The 18,729-nt window shown below is 42.7% G+C and overlaps 1 protein-coding gene across 5 annotated transcripts in view; it reads left to right on the top strand.

The window, feature by feature from the left end:
* Positions 1 to 18,729, top strand: part of CCDC148 (coiled-coil domain containing 148) — a 56,227-nt gene that overhangs the window by 20,622 nt on the left and 16,876 nt on the right. For all 5 annotated transcript variants that reach the window (XM_051810168.1, XM_051810170.1, XM_051810167.1 and 2 more), the window contains 4 exons: positions 250 to 345; positions 437 to 618; positions 7,063 to 7,201; positions 9,241 to 9,447. In XM_051810168.1, coding sequence (XP_051666128.1) covers positions 250 to 345; positions 437 to 618; positions 7,063 to 7,201; positions 9,241 to 9,447 — 624 coding nt within the window. The remainder of the gene's footprint in view (positions 1 to 249; positions 346 to 436; positions 619 to 7,062; positions 7,202 to 9,240; positions 9,448 to 18,729) is intronic.

Raw genomic sequence — 18,729 nt, 5'->3', positions numbered from 1 at the left:
TGGTGTTTTAACTTTATTTTTACATTTTATTATCGCCATATTTGTACCATTTACATTTATTTTTGTTAAACTTTGAGACTAACTGACACATAGAGCATCCTGTAACCTCGCTACTTGCCATGGTATAGATCTCTGCTCACTAGAATCTGTAAAAGTGTAGCAGTGTAGGGCTGGAAATCGGACTGTTTCTAAATAAGAGGCTTCATAGTGTAACAAGATAAAGAAGTAACAACATGTTTCATAAAATAGATCAAATTTGTGAAGAACCAGCAGAAGGCAGTTTTGGAAGGTCTTGTCCTTGAAAGTCTGGCTTTGGAGAGAGAGCTTGAAGACTACAAAGCAAATGTAAGCTTTTCCTTGCATGTTCAGTTAGCAATTTCTTGAGAGAGAAAATATGATGCAGAGCAGTGTTCTGAGGAGTGTTTCTTCATTGCAGGCATTAGTGGGCTCTTTTGAGGAGAAAAATGGGCTTTTCCATGAAGTTCCTGCCGAGCTGCTGTCTCTGGAATGCCCTTACCCTGACCTGAAGACCTTGGTGATCCAGGAGTACCAAGAGCTGGCCAGTGGGTACTGGGCGAGGCTTCAGGAGGTCGACCAGCAGTTGGAAGCTTTATCCAGGTAAGGACAGGTTTGTGCATGACTTTTCTTGGGGATAAAAGCATCTCTATAACGTCCTTTATAATGTGTAGGTGCTGCAGTTGGCTTTGCCACTCGAGCTGGTGCTGTTTGGTGCAGAGCAGTGCAGGCTCTGCCCAGCTCTGGGCTGGACAGTGGGGAAGTGTTTACACAGCTGAGGGTGGAGCCAGTCCTTGCCAGAGCTCTCTGCTGAAATAATAAGCAACATGTTTGGTGGGATAAGGAACCAACAATCTGGTGTGTATCAAATGTCCTCTTCACATGCTCTTGCAGGAATAGAAGTTACTCTTTCTGCATGGTAATTACTATCAAATTTATGACAGAAAAGTGCAGGCTTTCTGAGACATGTTCAGAACATTTTTATCTATAAAGCAGATAAAAAAGTCCAGTCTTCTCACAAGTTTTGGATCGCTGCAGTAGTTGTCATCACAAAGAAATGTGAAAAATGTATATAACTCTGATTCAGATTAACTGAAAGAAGGAGAGATTTTTCTGTAAATGAAACACTTTATAGAAAGAACATTATTCATAATGATCTAGAAATGTAACAAACCTAAATATTAGCAGTATAAAGCTTAGTCTTTCTGCTGAGACTGTCTAGAGTACAGGAGAGATACTGAGTTGCAGATATTGGACAGGCTTTGCCTTCTTTTTGCCATCTCCTGATATTCCTGTGGCTTAGGATGGCTTTGGTTTTAAAGGCTGAGAAGGGGGAGGTCAGTGGAAGGGTTGGAAGCCTGGGCAGAAGAAACTGGGGGAGAGCAGGAAGGTCCCTTGGTTTCTTCGGTAAAACAATGGCACGCTGCTTCCCAATCTCTGTTTTCTGTATGCACCTCTAGTGCAGCACTTGGATCTTCTGGCCCTGCTGCTGAGATAGTTGGGTGTGCTGGAGCAGGTTCAAGGTGTTGGCTGCCACAGAAAGTGATGTTATGATCTACTTACCTTTTGTACAAATTGTATAGATATTCTGTAGGTTCTTCTTCTGTTACTTGAAACCTGCATATTATTACTGTAGCATCCTAGCTGTTCTAACATGATACTTATTACAAATTGCTTTGATTTATCCCATATTTATAGCATTTATTAGGCAGCAAGTGGCAAATTTACAGCAGTTGCTTTGCTGCTGTCTCTGATATTTTGTTACAGTGCTGTTACAGACCTTTTAACAACCTCAGTGAGAACCTGTGACAAATGCTAAATCATTAAATATGTACTAAGTCTTTCTAGTGGTTTTAATTAAAATTGTGTTAAAGTTTATAATGAACACAATTTTATTGAGCATTCATAAATTTAAATCCTTGACCCACACAGCATGTGTGCTACTGAATAACAAACATCAATATAGACAACAGAAAGTCTGAAAATGGTTGAAAAATCTGTGGTAGTATTTTCACTGCTCAGAGGCCAAGTGTGAATTCAGGGCTGGAGCTAGGTAATTTTGCACTGGTAATTCAAGAATATCAAGACTTAAATATAAACTGCCATATTTTCAAGGGAAATAAATGCAGTTGTAGCATGAACACATGTGCAGTGGTGGTCTGAAGGAATGAAGTTGTGATCTCTAGATGGGAATGCCAAAGGGGATGTAGCTGGAGGAAATGCTGGAGGCAGTGGCAGCAATTTGCTGAGAGAAATGTGAGGCAATACTGGGGGGCAAGAGAGCCACTTTGGGTCAGCATGTGCCAGAACTGAGAGCTAGGAATTTAGGGATTCATAAATGAACCATCTGCAATTATCTCAGGCAATTTATTTAAAGCTAGATATTGGTTTTTTTGAGATCAGAAGGCAAGCAAAATCTTTAATGTATTGCTCATTTATGTTTCTATGATTTTATCCACAGCAACATTAAAAGTGTGTTTTCAATTAAAAAAAGCAAGACTTTGTTCTGATAGCATTGCTTACTTCCAATATCTGGGTTTATAAAAGATATGACACTCTTTGTCACTTCTTACGTTTATATTGGTTAATTTGCATGGGAATATTCTGTGAGTTTGCAAAGATGCAGCCTTGTGATTGAAGTATTCTATAATTCATCAGGCAGCCTGTGATCCAAGTGGCACAGATAATGCTGTCAGAAATTGGAGTGACAGGTCCTTGACCTTGGTGTGTATCCCCTGTGCTCTACTGATTAATGTAGCCTTAATGAAGCCTTTGCAGTTATTGTCATTGCTCTGCACCCACAGAGATCAAACATCCTCTTGCAATACACTTCTTCCCTTGTTTTGGTGATTTGAGAAGTTGCTCAGTAGTACAACTTGACTCTATGATAACATGGTAACCTGGTCACTTCAGCTGGGGGTTACTGCTCTGTCCTTCTTTCATCATATGCTTGAATGTACAGTGAAGAAACCTTCAGTTGATACTACTCTGGCATTGCACATCCCATTTTTAAACTGTTGAGACTGTCTGGAAAAGAGAATTCAGAAAATGCACATAGAATGTCCAAAAAAAAAGATAATACTCTCTTCTGTGTGCTTTTCAGTCCCACTAGAGTGCCCATTACAGTGGTCATTGCTTTTAGAAATGGAAGAAAAACTTGGGATTTTTTTCAAGCCTAGTATAGGATTATAATATTTTATAATCTAATTTAATTCCTTTTACTGCTGCTAAACCACAAGTTTTTGTGTTTGGGAAATACCCGGGTCCCGAGATATCCCACAAATCGTGGACTTGGAACTGATGTGTGTGTCATAGCTGCTGATTCTCTAAGCACTATTATATTTTTGCCAAGGAAGTCTGAATTATTAAAATCAGTGAAGGACGAATGGAGTGTTGCAGACTCAGCACTGCATCCTTTCAAATGAGTGGGAGGGTAGGACCAAGTGAGGTACACGGAGCTCCTCTTTGCAGGCCTGTTCCCGGGATGTCTCTGGTACCAGTCGGCAGTGCCGTGATTACTAGCAGGGGTTGCCATCTCCCTTGGTGGCATCGTGGCAGCCTGTGTGTCTGCAGAGCCAACGCGACAGCGGTGCCAGCACACGCTGCTGCTGCGAGGGATCTGTGGGGATTACCGGGGACAGGGGAGCTTCCCCTCGGAGCTGTTTGGATTCTTTGGGACGTGTAAAGCCAGGGATTAATGCTGGGTAAATCTGTTTCAAAGGAAGCAGCTGCCTCGGGGCTGTTGCAGAGAAGACAATTGCTGTGTTTCAGCTCCAAAACAAAGCCCGGGCTGTGCTGTGCTCCGGTACAATGCTGCACACAGGGACAGCCAGCGCTGCATCTCAAATTTGGGTCATGCTTTCAGCCTGGAAAACGTTCGTCGATATCTGGACACTGCAAAAACCTGATATTACCTTAACTCTTCCTGTCAAATGTGTTGGAGTTTCCAGAGGTGTTGTAGGTGAGCTGTTCCTCTGTGGAATTCCAGGGCAGTGTCGCTGCGGTGCCGTCTCGGGTTCCCTCCGCAGGATGTTGACATTCCCTGTGCGTTTGGTGCTGGGAATGAGCTGGGCTGGGTCAGCCTGATTTTTTTTTTTTGGTCCTATTTGTCTATGAGCAGCTGACAAAATCTCAGCACAGCTGACAAATTTTGGCACAGCTTACAAACCAAGGCATTGGCAGTCAGTTTGTCCCTACTTACAATAAACTACTTGTAGCTGTAGCTCCAGCTGATTGCTCCCCAGAGGATCGTCCACAAACCTTAACTTCTCCCTTTTGTAGTGGCTGGTAGTCCCTCTGAGTGAAGGCTGCCAGGGTTATACGGTGATTCTTCTAATACACAAATGAACAAAATGTTGGGGCTGGAAAAACAGGGATTATAGGTGTTATCTTAAAAAATATTTTTGTACTCAGATCAGTAGAAGCAGTTGCAGTGAAAGAGATTTAAATCATAGCAAAGAATAATTAATTTACTCATTAAAGTTATTCTTCAGAAATCCTATGCCTCAGAATATCAAATTATAACACACATTCTAAAATTAATAAATGATCTGATTTCATAGAAAAGCTCCCTCTAAAGAAGAGGGAGGAGTTTAAAACATTGATTTCTGAGGATCAGCTGCAAGACATTTCTCTTGGAGGCAGTAAATGCTGCAGAAACAGCCCATCCTTCCTATGCCACCTCTGTGACCAAGCTCAGGGGCTGTCTCTGCTGCTCCAGGCCTGCAGTGGGGAGTTATGGGCTGTTACAGCACCAGTCCCTCTTGGTAAGATTCCTTAGGCCCATTTCCCTTCTGGGGTACTCTTTCTGCTTTAGGCTTAGGGTATGAAACCACTCAGCTGAGATGTCTATATTCAGTGTCTGTCTGGGAGATTCAGCAGGCACCTGTACAGAAACACTTTCATTGCAGTTCTACTTTGGCTCCTGTGGTTCCACTGGTTACCTTGTCTCCAGCCTTTGCTTGGTTGTTGCCTGTCACCAAAGGTAAACTTTTTACAGGAGCTGCATCTTTGCTCTCCCATTTCAAGGCTGCCTCCTGTTCTTTTCAATAGGACTGGGTTCAATAGCAAACTCCTGGGTCCTAGAAATAGATTGTTGGATATTTCACTTATTTTCCTATCTCATGTAAGCTTGTCACCAAACTTGCCAGAAATGGTTTGTTGTTAGGTGAAATGGTTTGTGGAAATGGGATATTGTGTCTTTGCATTCCTGGGACCTGTCTGCAGGTGAAGCTTTCCCTTTATAAAGCTGCCAGGTGTAGGGATGTTCCCTGCTGTGTCCCTTCACTGTCCCCAGTGCTGTGCAGTGGGGACAATGCACTGCAGGTTTACTGTGCAATGTGTTACAGAAAAGTTGTGTTAAACTGGGTTACCCAGTATTGTTTCTTAACACTAATGTTCACTGTTTTCTCCTCAGAGATAATGCTGGATCACATAAGGAAGTCTCATGGCCAGGCTTCGCAAACGAAGATTTGGGGAGGGCTCTACCCATGTTTGTTACAAGCGCGTTGGTGGCTGAAAAGGCCAATACGATACAGGCATGTCTGGTTGCAAAAGGCACAGCAGAAAGACTCCTTAGCTGGTATATTCTGCAAGACACGATTCTTTCTGCGTTGCCTTTTCTCCTCAAGGGTGATCCTGCGTGCGTTCTCAAAGGCATCAGCAGCGTTATAGATGGGGTGTCTCCAGACCTCCTGATTGGAGGCCAGAGCAGACCAGTTCTGGTGATCAATATGGCCAAGGCTGAGATGTTGTTTCAGGCAGTCCTTGTATCTTCTCTTTGGGGCTCCTCTCATGTGGCAGCCGGTGGCAAGTTCACCATAAAGCAGGATCTTAGGGAGGGGGTGGTTGGTCCTTCATCCTGGAGACGTGCCCTGCCCATTGCAGCTGTGTTCTCAGCAACATGGCCTCAATGCCTGTGATTGCTGCTTGTTCTAGAACAGATGTATTGGTCACATAATCTGACCAGTGGATGTTTAGGATTGTATGGAGGCAGCGTTGATGGAACCGTTCTAGGAGGTGCAGGTGGTGGCTGTAGATGACCCGTGATTCGGAACCGTATAAGAGAGTAAGGAAGTCTAGTTTAATATTAATTACATATCAGCAGCTCATAAAAATCCCCTTTCTGAAGTACCTGTTTTTTCTGCTTTTTTCTGCCTGCATAAGGATAAGGTTGTTCCATTGCCTTCCTGGATGCAGTGTATGGAATACTGAGGCACTGCTGCTGGCTCAGGCAGTCCAGGAACTGCAGCAGCTGGAGGTGGCAGGAATTCGAGGTGGGGGTTACAGAATCTCATGATTGCCATCTTTTAATTATCCCTAGGCTCTTAGTCACTTCTGAAACCAGGTCACTGGGCTAGAGAGACCTTTTGGTCTGACTCAGTGTTGCTGCTCGGATGTTAATGCTGACAGTGACAGCCTGACATTAATCCCTTGGGGGCCAAGAGTTCAGATTGAGGGTAAAATCTGAGCTACTGAGTCCAAGCCCGTGGTACTCTGTTTTAGCTGGACGTTACTTGCTGCGCTGATTTTCAGAGATAGATGAATGCAAGCTGATTGGTACAACTGCTATTCTAAAAAATGCTTTGCTGAGGAGTTTATGGCTGTTAGGAGTTTGGTTTTAAACTAGCTCCTCATTTAGCTGCATGCAGGGATTGTCACTTCATTCATTCCATTTCGATCATGTATTTAGTGCTCAGTGGTAGAGTCTGATCATCTTCTTCCTTTTTCACACTGTATTTTCCCATGTGGGGTGACTGGCTCTCCACCAACGGAGCATGTTGGAGAAACACAGTGTCAGTAAAGAGCCAGGTTAGAAAGCGAACAATTTGCTTGAATGATGGCACAATAGATGGTCACATTAGCAGAGCATTCTATGTTTGCTTTGTTTCATTAAATGAAACAAGCTCAGCTCTGACCCAACCTGCAGTTTACAGCATCAGAACTGTGAGCCCACTGAAAGCTGGGGCTGTAAAAATAACCCAGAACTGAACTCCTCCTTTTCAGTGGTTAAGTTGTACTGGGGTGGATTGTTTTACATTCCTATAGGAACAGTGACTGGAAGGAAGAAGATCAGTGGGTTTTCCAGGCTGTTATCAATCAGTATCCAAGTGATCTTCAGAGGAGGAGGACTTTGTACCTGGATATGCTGCAGAGATACCTTCCCCACAAATCCTGGCATGAGCTGGTCAGTGTTGGCTTCAATATTCGTTCAATTATACAAATTCTTACATAAATTCGGTAGTGAGCAGTTGTATTAAAGAATGTTTATCAAAGTTTTTTTGTTTTAAAATTTCTTAATTAAAAATTTTATTCTGCATAGTGAAGAAGAGATGCCCCTGTTTTTAAAATGCAGGACCTTTAAACCTACTGCCTCTTCAAAACAAGCCCTGGGGAGATTTTATAGTTCCACACACTCTTACAGCCAAATTCACAAAATAATTTGTTAGCACTGCTTTTGCTGTGCTGTTTTATAGCCATGTCATGCTCCTCTGCTTCTCTTGGTGTTTTTATTTTTCATAAGGATGTAGAGCCTTGTTGCACTGTCTAGTAATAGTTATTTTAATTGTTCTGTGGCACATATATAGGAAGAAGAGTGAAAAGTTATCTCCTGCTCTCAGGTAGAGGCTATTTTTATATGTATAATGCCTTTCAAATTGATTGCTGATTCCTCTTATACTCCACAGTGAATAAGCACACAGCACTAATAGAGAAACCCATTTCAAGGCCAGAACACTTCAGGAACTCATAAGGAAAGTAGGAGGCTTTTTTTATCTCTGGCTGTATTTTTAGACCATCTACTTCCCTGTGTTTGAGGAGTGTCTAGTGCAAAGGAGTGACAGTGAAGTGATACTGATAATTAGCCTGAGTTTCACTAAAAATAAAGTTCTTATGGATTTTGGACCTTTTGCCTTGGAGAACTGGGATGAATAGTCATGTGCTTTGGACAATGGAGATGTATTTTAAGCACAGCCACTATTATTGGTTCTAATTCTTTGAAGGTTCATTTAAAATTTAAGAATGCTAAATTTAAAAATCTAACTCTGCATTGAGCTGATATCTCTTAGTATGTGTATTAGCATGATGAATATGGAAATGCTGAAACAGTGCTAAGAATCTGTCCTTAAAGTGTGTGTGTAACATTGGAATATCAGCCTGAGAGCCTCCCAGGCCTCCTCCCCTCTGTGCACGATGGTCAGTGGACAAGCTCTCAGTGCCTGATCCCGTCAGAGCTCGCTGGAGAGGCCTGTTTTCAGCTGAGCAAACTCTCCATCCCATGATTTTTGTCTCAGCTTTGGCACTTTGTGAGTCTGGGGCAGCAGCCCTGACAGAGGGAGCTGGTGAGGTGGTGGCCTCATGTGTTTGACCAAAGGGAACATCCAGGGCCATCTTCATCCAGCCACAAGCTGATGGGAATCTCTGTGAGCCAGGCACAGTCAGCATCCCCTGCCAGAAGCCTGGAAATCAGCCTCTGGAATGGTCTCCTGGACACCTGTGAGCAGCCAGCCATCTCTAGAATCTCCTTCATCCCTGTAACTTGTATTTTTGGGGACATAAGACAGGCTCAGGACTCAATGGCCTCGGTCTATGCAGCCTCACCTGCTACTACTTCTGTCAAAGTCTTGAAGCCTGAATGTCCTTGGGAACCTCGCTGAGTTAGGCCAAAGAGGGTGTATTTTGGATTAAACACTCCCCATTTTTGCTAGGTGGTGATGCTGGTGGTGGCACTGTGCTGCTTGGCAAGCTAAAATTCTATTTCCAAATTCCCTGTTAGGAAAGAAGTGAAGCTGATTCTCACCTGTACTGCTTTTGTACAGCTCTTTTGGTGTCCTATTTCTCTGTAGATCACAATTTGCTAAGAAAAGCCTCATCTTGCTGGAAGTACTCAGTATCTCTGGAGATGTATTGGAAGGACATTGTATTATATGTCCCTCAGGGCAGGAAGGGACCATTGCATTCAATTCCTATTGCAAAGGTGCAGTTCAGCAAAGAGCAGTGGGCCAACAGGTTGCTGGAGTGGCACATGGTGCAGGCAGAGAGGGCAAGGCTGGAGAGGGGTCACTGCCCTGGACACCTGGAACATCCCTGGCAGAGTGCACTGGCCCTGCATTGTGGATTATTGGTGATAATATAATTAATTAAAGTATTCTCAAGGTTTGTAAAAATATCTAGAATAATTTTATATTATTAATGCATAGTTTTTAAACCCTTCTGAAATGCTTTCAGGTTGCTCATGAGAAAGCCTGGGATCACTGCCATTCCATCAGGAATCAGCGCAGAGCCTTGCTGCTGGGCTGGGCTCAGGCTAGGAAAGCCTTTGTCCTTAGGGCAGTGGCAACTGCTGCTGAAGCTGCTGCTGCTCATGAGGCAGAAGTGGTGCTGGCTGACTCCAGGCAAAAGCAACTGGAGATCTGTGCTGAGCTGAAAGCAAAGGTATGTTCGGTTATAAACCCACTACAAATCTGTTTCTCACTGAAAAATTCAAAATGAAGTTTTTAGATTAACACTAGTCTCTTTTCAGAGAAATAATGAGTATCTGTATACCCTTCTGTTTATTTTTAAGAATACTTTCTAAGACCTGAAACAATGGATCCTGTAACTTGTTTGCTCTTGCTGTGGAAGCTTCACAATATTGTGAATTTACTGTGTTGAGAGGTGAAAAAAAGATGAAAATACCTGGGTGTTTTTGGTAAGAGAGTAAAATAAAATGGGAGGAGCCTGGGTACAAGAGGAAGGTGTTGTGATGTTCATGCCTAAGGCATTTGTAGGAGGAATCCCATTTCTGGGCATGAGAGGCATGTTAAGATTTGTTTAAGCTGTTCTCTGTGATTTTTGACTTGCACAGAAATGAACATCTGAGAGCAGGCACGGTGTGTTATTCTCACTTTACCAACATTCTCTCTGCTGAGCCCTCACTTTGCAGTGAAACACTAAACACTTGATTTAGGTTTTCTACAAGTAGGAAAGCACAGTAAAACCTGCGCTGCGAGGGAGAATTTGGATGTTGATGCTAGTTTTTCACTTAGTAGTAACACAAAAGCCTTTCTGTCTCCTGTTCTGGAGCTGTCTGGTGTAAGAAGGTTTGACTCTTAACACTTTAGGGTTAGAAACTGTCTGGGCTTGACTCTGTGAGGAGTCCCCTGGCTCCTGTGGCAGCCTTCCCTGGAGCCACGTGCAGTAAGGAGTGGTTCTCTGGAGCTGGGGGGTGTTTGGTGTTTTTTTACCTAGGCCTTCCTTTCTGGAATGCCTGTGTGTCTCCTACCTGCACAATCAGAGATGGAAAGGCCATTTATTCCTGAACTGTGAATTTGAGTCACTTTTGCTTCCCTTGTTTCTTCTATTTTTCTTCCCCACAGGAAGTGACAAGCATGTGCTGGAGTACTTATGTTGTTTCCATGTATCTTGAAATTCTCACAGATGCATTGAACATTGTCTACAAGTTTTTTAGATTCTGACCTCCTGTTTCCAGTTTGGAAACCTGGACCTGTTTGAAACTTAAACCTATTAGGCCTACACTGTTCAAGGGTGGCCTTCAAAGGGGTCTTTGTTAAAATGTCGAACGTTTGAACAAAAACAGCTCACCTGTTCCCCAGAAAAGAGGAATGAAAAAGGAACATATTTTTCATTAAGGGAGGATATCATTGTGACCTTGTTTTGATCAGCTCCACAGCTCAGAGGGCTGGGGAACGGAAGCTGAGACTGGGTGAGGACTCACTGGTTTTCAGAGGAATGATTCTGAACATATCTGTGGGTCCTCTTTGAGTTTGATGGGGAGATGTGTTTGAAAACTCCTTGTTTGCCCAGTTATAGTTCATTTTACAGACTTGTCTTTCTGCACTTCTGGACTGTGCAACTACAGTGTTGGACACAGAAAGTGGCTGCTGGGAGCTGTCAGGTAAAAGGGAGATCTCAGTCCAGTGAGCCAATTTACATGGATAAACCCCACCCTGACAGGGATCCTAAGATGGCTGAAAAGGGAATCTGTCTCTGATGAGTGAGTGTGGAGCTGGACATCAGGGATTAGGGCTGTTCTCCCACCTTTTCCCTTTGGCCATTGATTGACTTAACATTTTGGTTTCACAAGTTTAGCATAAGGTAATCTTACTTGTGTCACTTTGCCACAGGGGCCGTGGAGTTGCTGTAATGATTTAGCTGTGAGCAAACTCTAAGTATGCTTGTGAGAAGGTTGTATCTGACTGAGAGGGACAGAGCTCTCCTTATTACAGCAGCAGGTTTCAGAGAAAGCCACAGCATTTCTGTGCCTGTTGACATCATCTGTAAAGGAGGTGATGGCACGTGCACTGTAAGATCTGTAATACCTGACAGGCTGTCCACGGTCTTAATTACTGCAATAACCACATGATATACCTAACTTCTCTATAGTTCTTTTCCTCTGTCAACAACCAACCAAAGGTGCAGTAGACTGAATAAAGAATACGTGATTTAAAGCTGGTTTAAATGCACTAGGAGCCATTGCACTATGCCATTGGTGAGACTCTAGGCCTTGTGACTGACAGCAGGTGATAACAATTAAAAAGTAAACCAGCAAAGAAGTTATTATTTATAGCAGCTTTTACTTGGGGAAAGGACTTTCAAACTCTTATTCCATATTCCACCTCACAGAAGATCAATGTGTGTCCTTAACAGAAATCAGAGTCTCTAAGGAGGAATTTTGGAACAACTCAAGAGGCTCAGGTGAAATAAATCACAAGGGCCATATGGTAGTCGTCTGAATGAAGCAAAGTGTGAAAGAATGATGCTGGGGAGGATGCACTGCGCATTCTGAGAGAGGAAATGTGTCTCATGTACATATCTTTAACACCCCTGTTTGCCATGGCAAAGCAAACAAAACAAACCCCGGGGGGGTTACACTTGGGTGAGTGATCAAGAGTTTGGTGTGCTTTGTACTGTGGAGATCTGCCCTTGTCAGGCTTCTCGAGTAGATACTGTGTAAAATATTCTCTCTGTGTAAAAATCCTCTTTCTAAACAACACAGAGAAGCAAATTGTTCCATGTCACAAAGTAGGTAAGGCATGAAGTGAGGAGTGATCTTTTCGGAGGGTTAGGGGGTGCTGCCTCACAGCTGGGTTTGAAGGGTTGAAGTACTTGCTGTGATACCTCTAGAAATTCAGTCGAGGCGTCTGCATGCTTTCCAAACATTATTTTCCTATTGGATCTATCTTAAAATATTTGTAATCCAGTACTTTCCCTCTTTGTATAAAGCAGTTTGAGAAGAGCACACGAGGGAAGACCTACAGCAGCAGACAGAAGGGCAGTTTGATCTCGTGTGTGATGCTTAGTGTGGGCTTTTCCTTCCTCAGCACAAAGCTGCCTGCCTGCCTGCCTGCCTGCCTTTAAATCTCTTCTCTTCTTTGTTTTGAGTCCCAGGATTAATCCCCCCTTCAGTGCTAAAATCTCTTGCAACACATTGTGAATTTTGGGAGAGCAGCTCTTGCATTCCTTATCCTGGCAGAAACTAAAATAAATTAATTTTGAAAGGAAAAGTGTTAGATGAAATTAACTGGGATATTGTAAATTGTGTAAAGCATGTTGCAGATTGCCTTCCTTTTCCTTTCCTGTATTAGAGGAAAGAATGTGTTAGTCATGGCTGGGCTTGGTGAACAAAGATTTGGGAAGGGCTCTACCCACGTTTGTTGCAAGTGCGTTGATGTGTTAGTAAACTCAGGGGGAAAAAAAAATATTTCCCTATTCAGCATATAGTCAAGTCACTGATTTAAATGCTTTGACTGCTAGAGGAGATCAACATTGAAGCATTAAAACTGAATGTAAAAAAAAAAAAGTCTGCACAGGTATCACATCTAGTACTTTGACTATAATTGATCATTTTGAAGGACACTTTCAAAAATAAATATTTGGATAGTGAGATACCTAAAAGAAGAGTTTTATTTTTCAGAAGCATTATCTGTTCCCTACTGAGGTGGCCCATTCATTTGTTAGACATAAAAAATACAAGGAAGCTTTAATAAATGCTCCAAAGTGGATGTGAGCAAATATCTAAGACCTTAACATTCACCAAAGATGAGCCAGCTCTGATTCAGCAGTACATTTTTAATCCAGACCTAATAAACCTGGATTTAATAATTTGAGGTCAGCACAGCATTGATGAATTGTGTCTTTAGGGTCAGATGAAGCTCGTCACGGTAAGTGTGACGCACTTTGCAGACGTTGGCTCTGCAAATTTGCCTTGCTTGTCCTTTCACCCCTCCTTTGCCCCCCGTTTTCCTGTGCACCGTGTTCTCTCACACGATGTTATTTCTGAATCTATCACCTCCTACTGAAATCTTCTCACAGTGGCTGCCTGATGTTTGCCTGTAGCCCCAGGAGTGCCCAGAGCCCTGTGCTCCAGAGGAGCTGACCAGGGCAGTTTGTTAAACCACTGTGTGTGTTTCTGTTGATCCTTCCAAGGACACCGTCACAGATTCAAGCTTCGTCCATTGGGCATAAATTGCAAGCTTTTGGGAACAGGGGACTGCAGGGTGCCCTGCATGGAGGAGACCAGGGACTGACCTGTCCACTCTGAGATCCATTGGAACAACCCATGGCACGCAAAACTTCAGCTGAGCAGAGGAGCACGTGGTGCCTCAGCCCGGGCTGTAGCACACTCAGCTACCCAGCTGCTGGGCTTGTCAGAGCCCGGAGGGTCTGCAGGGTGTTTGAGACGCACACTTGTCTCTCAAATTTAGTTAACATTGTCTGATGTCCCCAAAATTACTTGAGGATGGGTCCGCTGGACAAGCAGATAGTTCATGCAAAACATATTTTCTTAGCATTATCTCCTTCAGCAAGGAAAGTGGCACTTCAGGCAAGAAAAATTGCGTTAAAATTTTGCAGAAGTAATAGAGGATCAAAGGGAGTCTCCTCCATATGGTGGCAGATAGGACTAGGAGAGAGAGTACTGTATATAAAAGGATAGCAAATTCAGATAAGTAGTTGTAAATAGAAATGCAGCCTACTTAAGGTCATGCTTGTGTGAATATCTAAGCCTACATAATATTTAAACATGTTAATAAAGTGTTTACGCTCTTGTTGTCAAGAACAGAAAGATGTTCTCTAATGCTGGCTGAGAAGGGAGGAACTACAGGGACAAGCTGTGAGAAGTAAACTGTTCACACACAGCCTTGAGCAAAGATGATTTGATGTGGTGTCAACTCCAGGGAGCTGACAGTGCTCCTGTATTGGATCCCAAGTTTTATCAGTACTGATCCCAGCCTAGTTTCCTCACTGAAAGCAGTGTCTCATTCCTCTTCAGGCCATGACTGAGGGTTGTGCTCCAATGCTTTTCTCTCATATCCCTTTTTCAGATTTAAACACTTGTACAGCTGAAGGCAATGTTCTGTTAACAATCAAAACAGTTACTTTTAACCAGTTCTCTGATTTTTTTTTTGACCTCTTAGAGGTAGCCTGTGGAGCACAGGCTGTTCAAGAGTACCCATCAAAAGTCTATCAGGAGATGTGAACTTCCATTGTTTTTCTAATCACAGCCAGAACGAGATTGTCTTCTGAGATTAACAAACTAGTAAGTGTATTATTTGTTAATTATCCCATTGCTAAATGCTCTAATACTGTTCTAATGCTTCTCAGAGGTCTTGTGCAAGCCAGTCAGAGGCAGAAACTGTTAGCTTTTGCCATTTGCTGCTTGTCATTTAAGACCCTGTGGAGTCTGGATGTGATTCCAGGTGCTGTTCAGAAGTTTTCACGGTTGAAGAATCACCAGTCTGGAGAAAAAGGGGCAGATTTTTAGAGTTGAAAGTTAATGGAGACTTCAGATCACCACCTGCTAATATCACAATTTTTGTTGTTAGTGACATGTCGTGTAGATAATGCTGATGTTATAACTTCATGTCCAGCTACGTGGTCTTAGGAGGGGCTGCACTCCCTGTAACAGAAATACAGTTCTTTGCTGGGACAGGAGAGCTTGGTCCTGTCCCCAAGGAGAGGGAGCATCTCAGTGCTGTCCTGCTGTTTGTGTGGCTGCTGCCCTGTAACCCCTCTCACAGGGGGGGGTGTGGGGTGTGTGTTTCTATTTAAAATTAGGTGTTCACATGGATTTTGAATGCTGTGGAGCTGATGGCCCCCAGAATTTTAAGCCTTGCACCACAGAGCACAGACAGCAGGACAGCTCTGGGCTGGTGCCACCAGCCTCTGAATGAAACCTCTGAACAGCAATGGTTCCTGCTGATCATCCTGTGCAATATGGAGCCCCCTTGTACACCTGAACTCCCTCCAGCCTCCTTCCACAGTGGGTGAGTCCCTGACACGTGGGCTGTTTTGAACATGCCTGGCAGTTCATGAGGTTACTGACACATGAGAAAAGGAAAAAGATACATATGATGCTGATAAAAAAGCACTTTCTAAATTTAAAAAATGATAACTTTTTCACATTGTTTGGACAAACTCCTCCACTCTGTAATGTTTCAGACCCCAGGGAACTGTTCTTAATATGCATTTTCATTTTTCCCCTTTTCTAAGCTCTAGTATTCACACCCTGAGGCACCCATCTCATTAGCTTTCCATTTAGGAATATATGCATGCACTTTCTATTCTTATTGTATTTCCAGGAATAACACTGTTAATATTTTATGTTTCAGTCTGTACTGGGTTTGAAGTGCAAGTATTTCTATTTTTTTTTAATTTTCAGTTGATACAATTACACATCAGTAGCAGGTCTCCTATATGTCCCAGTTTCTTTGGCAATGTCAGCTTTGTTGGGACAGAATTTTTAGTAGTTGTTGGATAGACATTTCTGTATAATTAGTGACTTAAAAAAAAGGTTAGTTTTGTAACACAGTCTTCTATTGTCCTGTTTCATTTGTAAAATGTTTAAGTCTAAGGGATTTATTATTCCATTAACCCAAGTGGAATTTATGTGCTTCTATTAACCCTGGGAGAAATTATCTGGGTGAATCCTTGCTCTTCTATGGGAGACTGGGTCCTTAACTTTTATTTTCTTCTGTGTTTGCTTCCCCTTTCCTTACAAAGATTTCCTTTCTTTCCCCTGTCAGAATGGCAGGGAGTTGCTCAGGCAGAAGACACAGATCAGCATGTGCTGCTTTTATCTGAAGTGTTAACGACTGAACTATATTGCAAGTGAAGAAGCTGCACTGCTGACAATAAAAGTCACCTTTTAATGAGCTTTCCATGTTAATCTTCTAGTGATCTCAGTTTGGCTAGTTCTAGAGGAGACAGAAAGTAATGACCTGCTCTTGTGTAGGGAAATGAAAAGTTTGCCAAATTTATTAAATCGTCTTCCTCATTGGCTGATGTGTCCATTAGGAACTGAGCTCAGAAGAACATCCTTACTGAAGAGCTGATGCTGCAGTCCTTTAGCATATAACTTCTTATCACTTAATGACCTTTTACATCTGCCTTGCTTATTTCTGTTTCTCAGGACATGCTAGAAAGGCATAGCTCTAAAATGCCTTTTTCTCTGTAAACAGAATTCCTTGGGTCACCAACTTGTTCTGAGGCTGCAGTCCTTATTTTAAAAATGTGAAGGAAAAATGTCATGGTTGACGTGGTTGAAATCCAAATTTGCAGTTGAGAGGCATTTTTCTCCCTCTGTGCCTTGTGGCTTCCATCTGGAAGAATGAAGAGGTATCTCTGCCTTGCCATAAATGGGATGACTCTCAATTCTATATTCAGCAAGACACTGAGCAGAGAAGATGGTGGTGACACAGTGAGGTTGGCAGGGAGGGAAGGGAGGATTGGAGCTGGTCTGGGCACTCAGAGTAGATCACTGGTTATCTGAACGTGGACATTCCTCCATGTGCTTTTGGACTCTGTTGATCACCAGCTTCCTCTGTCTCCCAAGCTCCACAGGAGCACAGTGTGAGCAGATGTAGGGAAGCCTGAGATGCCTGGAGGACTCCAGACTGAACAATCCTATGGGAAGGCAGCAGATGCAGGGTCTCCTATGATTCACTGCTCATCCTTTCCAGAGCTTATTTTGTGGTTCTCAATGACTACTTGGGCTCTGCCTGGAAAGGCCAAAAAGCTTCTGGACTTGTTCTGTGCTTCAAGGGTACTTTCAGTAGCCCAACATGGAGCTTTGCCACAGAGTAGCAATTGTATTGGTGCTTCCATTGATTTTGGTGCAGGTGGTGTGCATAATCTAACACTGAGCTCAGGTGCTCAGCTTCACAGCTGGCCCCGCTGTGAAGGTGGAGCTTTGTGGCTCTTGCTTGTTGGGATTTCCCACCCTCTTTGCAGAATAACCAGTGGGAACTGTGGGACAAATGTGGGAAGACATGTTATTTGTTTCCTTTCTTTATCCTTGGGGTTTTTTATATATATTGAATTGCTTTAATTAGTATTTGAGTCTCTAGTCATCTCATAATCCCATTTTGCTGTTTGTGACCACACAGCCCTGACCTGCAGCTGCTGTTGCTGTGACCCCACCATGAACAGGCTGGCTCTGTCTTATGCTGGAATCCTGTTCCATGAGGGGCTTCCACGACCAGCCAAATTCTGTGGTACTTCTTTTGCCACATGGCATCTTTATTTGTGAAGTTATTTTTCTTGAAAGGATCCTCTACGTTTTTCTCTTCTGGGCATTCTTAGAATCAGTTGTGAACAGTTGGAAGGAGAAAAAAACCTGCAAACCTTAATAAAAATAAGGAAAGGTGAGCAGAAACGTTTCAGAGATAATAAAATCCTGGGGGATTCTGGAAGGGTATTGGAATAGGGTCATTTCTCAGGTTTGAAAGAGTGAGCTAGAGAGAATCAAGGTGGGCATCTCAGAGGATTTTCTTTTTCTGACTTCAGTTGTGACAAACAGGGCTGGCTTTATCACATGATTATGGGGAATTTTTGCTTAGAATCTGAATTCCAGCAGCTCAGTGTGGCACAGCGTAGTCTGTGAGAGTACTGATCTGAGCTCTGGGTAGTTGTTTCTGACACTGCTCCTCCCAGGCATTTTATGTCCCTTTGGTTCCCAGGGCATGTTTGTCTCCATTTCCAAAGGCTGGTGCTGCTCCCTGCGTGACCTTTGCTGTGCAGACCCTCCCCACACCAGCTGTCCTGTGTTTCTGTTTACCCCTTTCAGGAGCTTGATGACTCTTCTTGTGTCACCATAGGCAGCTTCAGGGTCTGTTTATAATGTAAGTCAGTGCTGCTTAAAGAGAAAATCTTACATGATGCCACATTACCGTTTGCTAATTTAATGGGAGTTCCCAAGGAAAGTCTCTCAAATTGTTCTGTCTTTAAAAGAGATGTATCTGTAGCATTAAGTAAATGGTAAATACATTATAACTATTCAGATGTTAGAGTGAAAGAACTAATTTATTACTTTAATTAGTTTGTAGTGTACTTTACATTATTGTAATATGCAATATTGAAATAATGATCTGAAAATAGGTGTGTACACATTCTGTTCAGCACAGCAATTTAATAATTCACTTGGCAAAAGCTCCTCTAATAATACATGAACTGTGAAATGTACTTGAAATACCAGTTGTAATTAAAAACTTTCAGAACTTAATGTTGGCAGTACTTGTACTGCTAAAATGTAAGCTGCTTTGTAGAACAGGCACTGGGGGAGCCAGGTTTCAGTGTATTTTCAATATTAGTTTAACTACTAGGATCTTTTTAATATTTAAATAAAACATTTACTGTTGACACAGTAAAATCTACCCTTCTGATTTTGCACTCATAGGAATGAAAGAATGCAATCAGGAACACATTAATTTTTGTGTG

The sequence above is a fragment of the Manacus candei genome, unplaced genomic scaffold (genome assembly GCF_025592945.1).
Source record: "Manacus candei isolate 608988 ecotype Guabito, Panama unplaced genomic scaffold, ASM2559294v1 h1tg000077l, whole genome shotgun sequence".
NCBI lineage: Eukaryota > Metazoa > Chordata > Aves > Passeriformes > Pipridae > Manacus > Manacus candei.
Note: the sequence above shows the minus strand (reverse complement) of the source record. Positions and strands in the feature narration are given on the sequence as shown.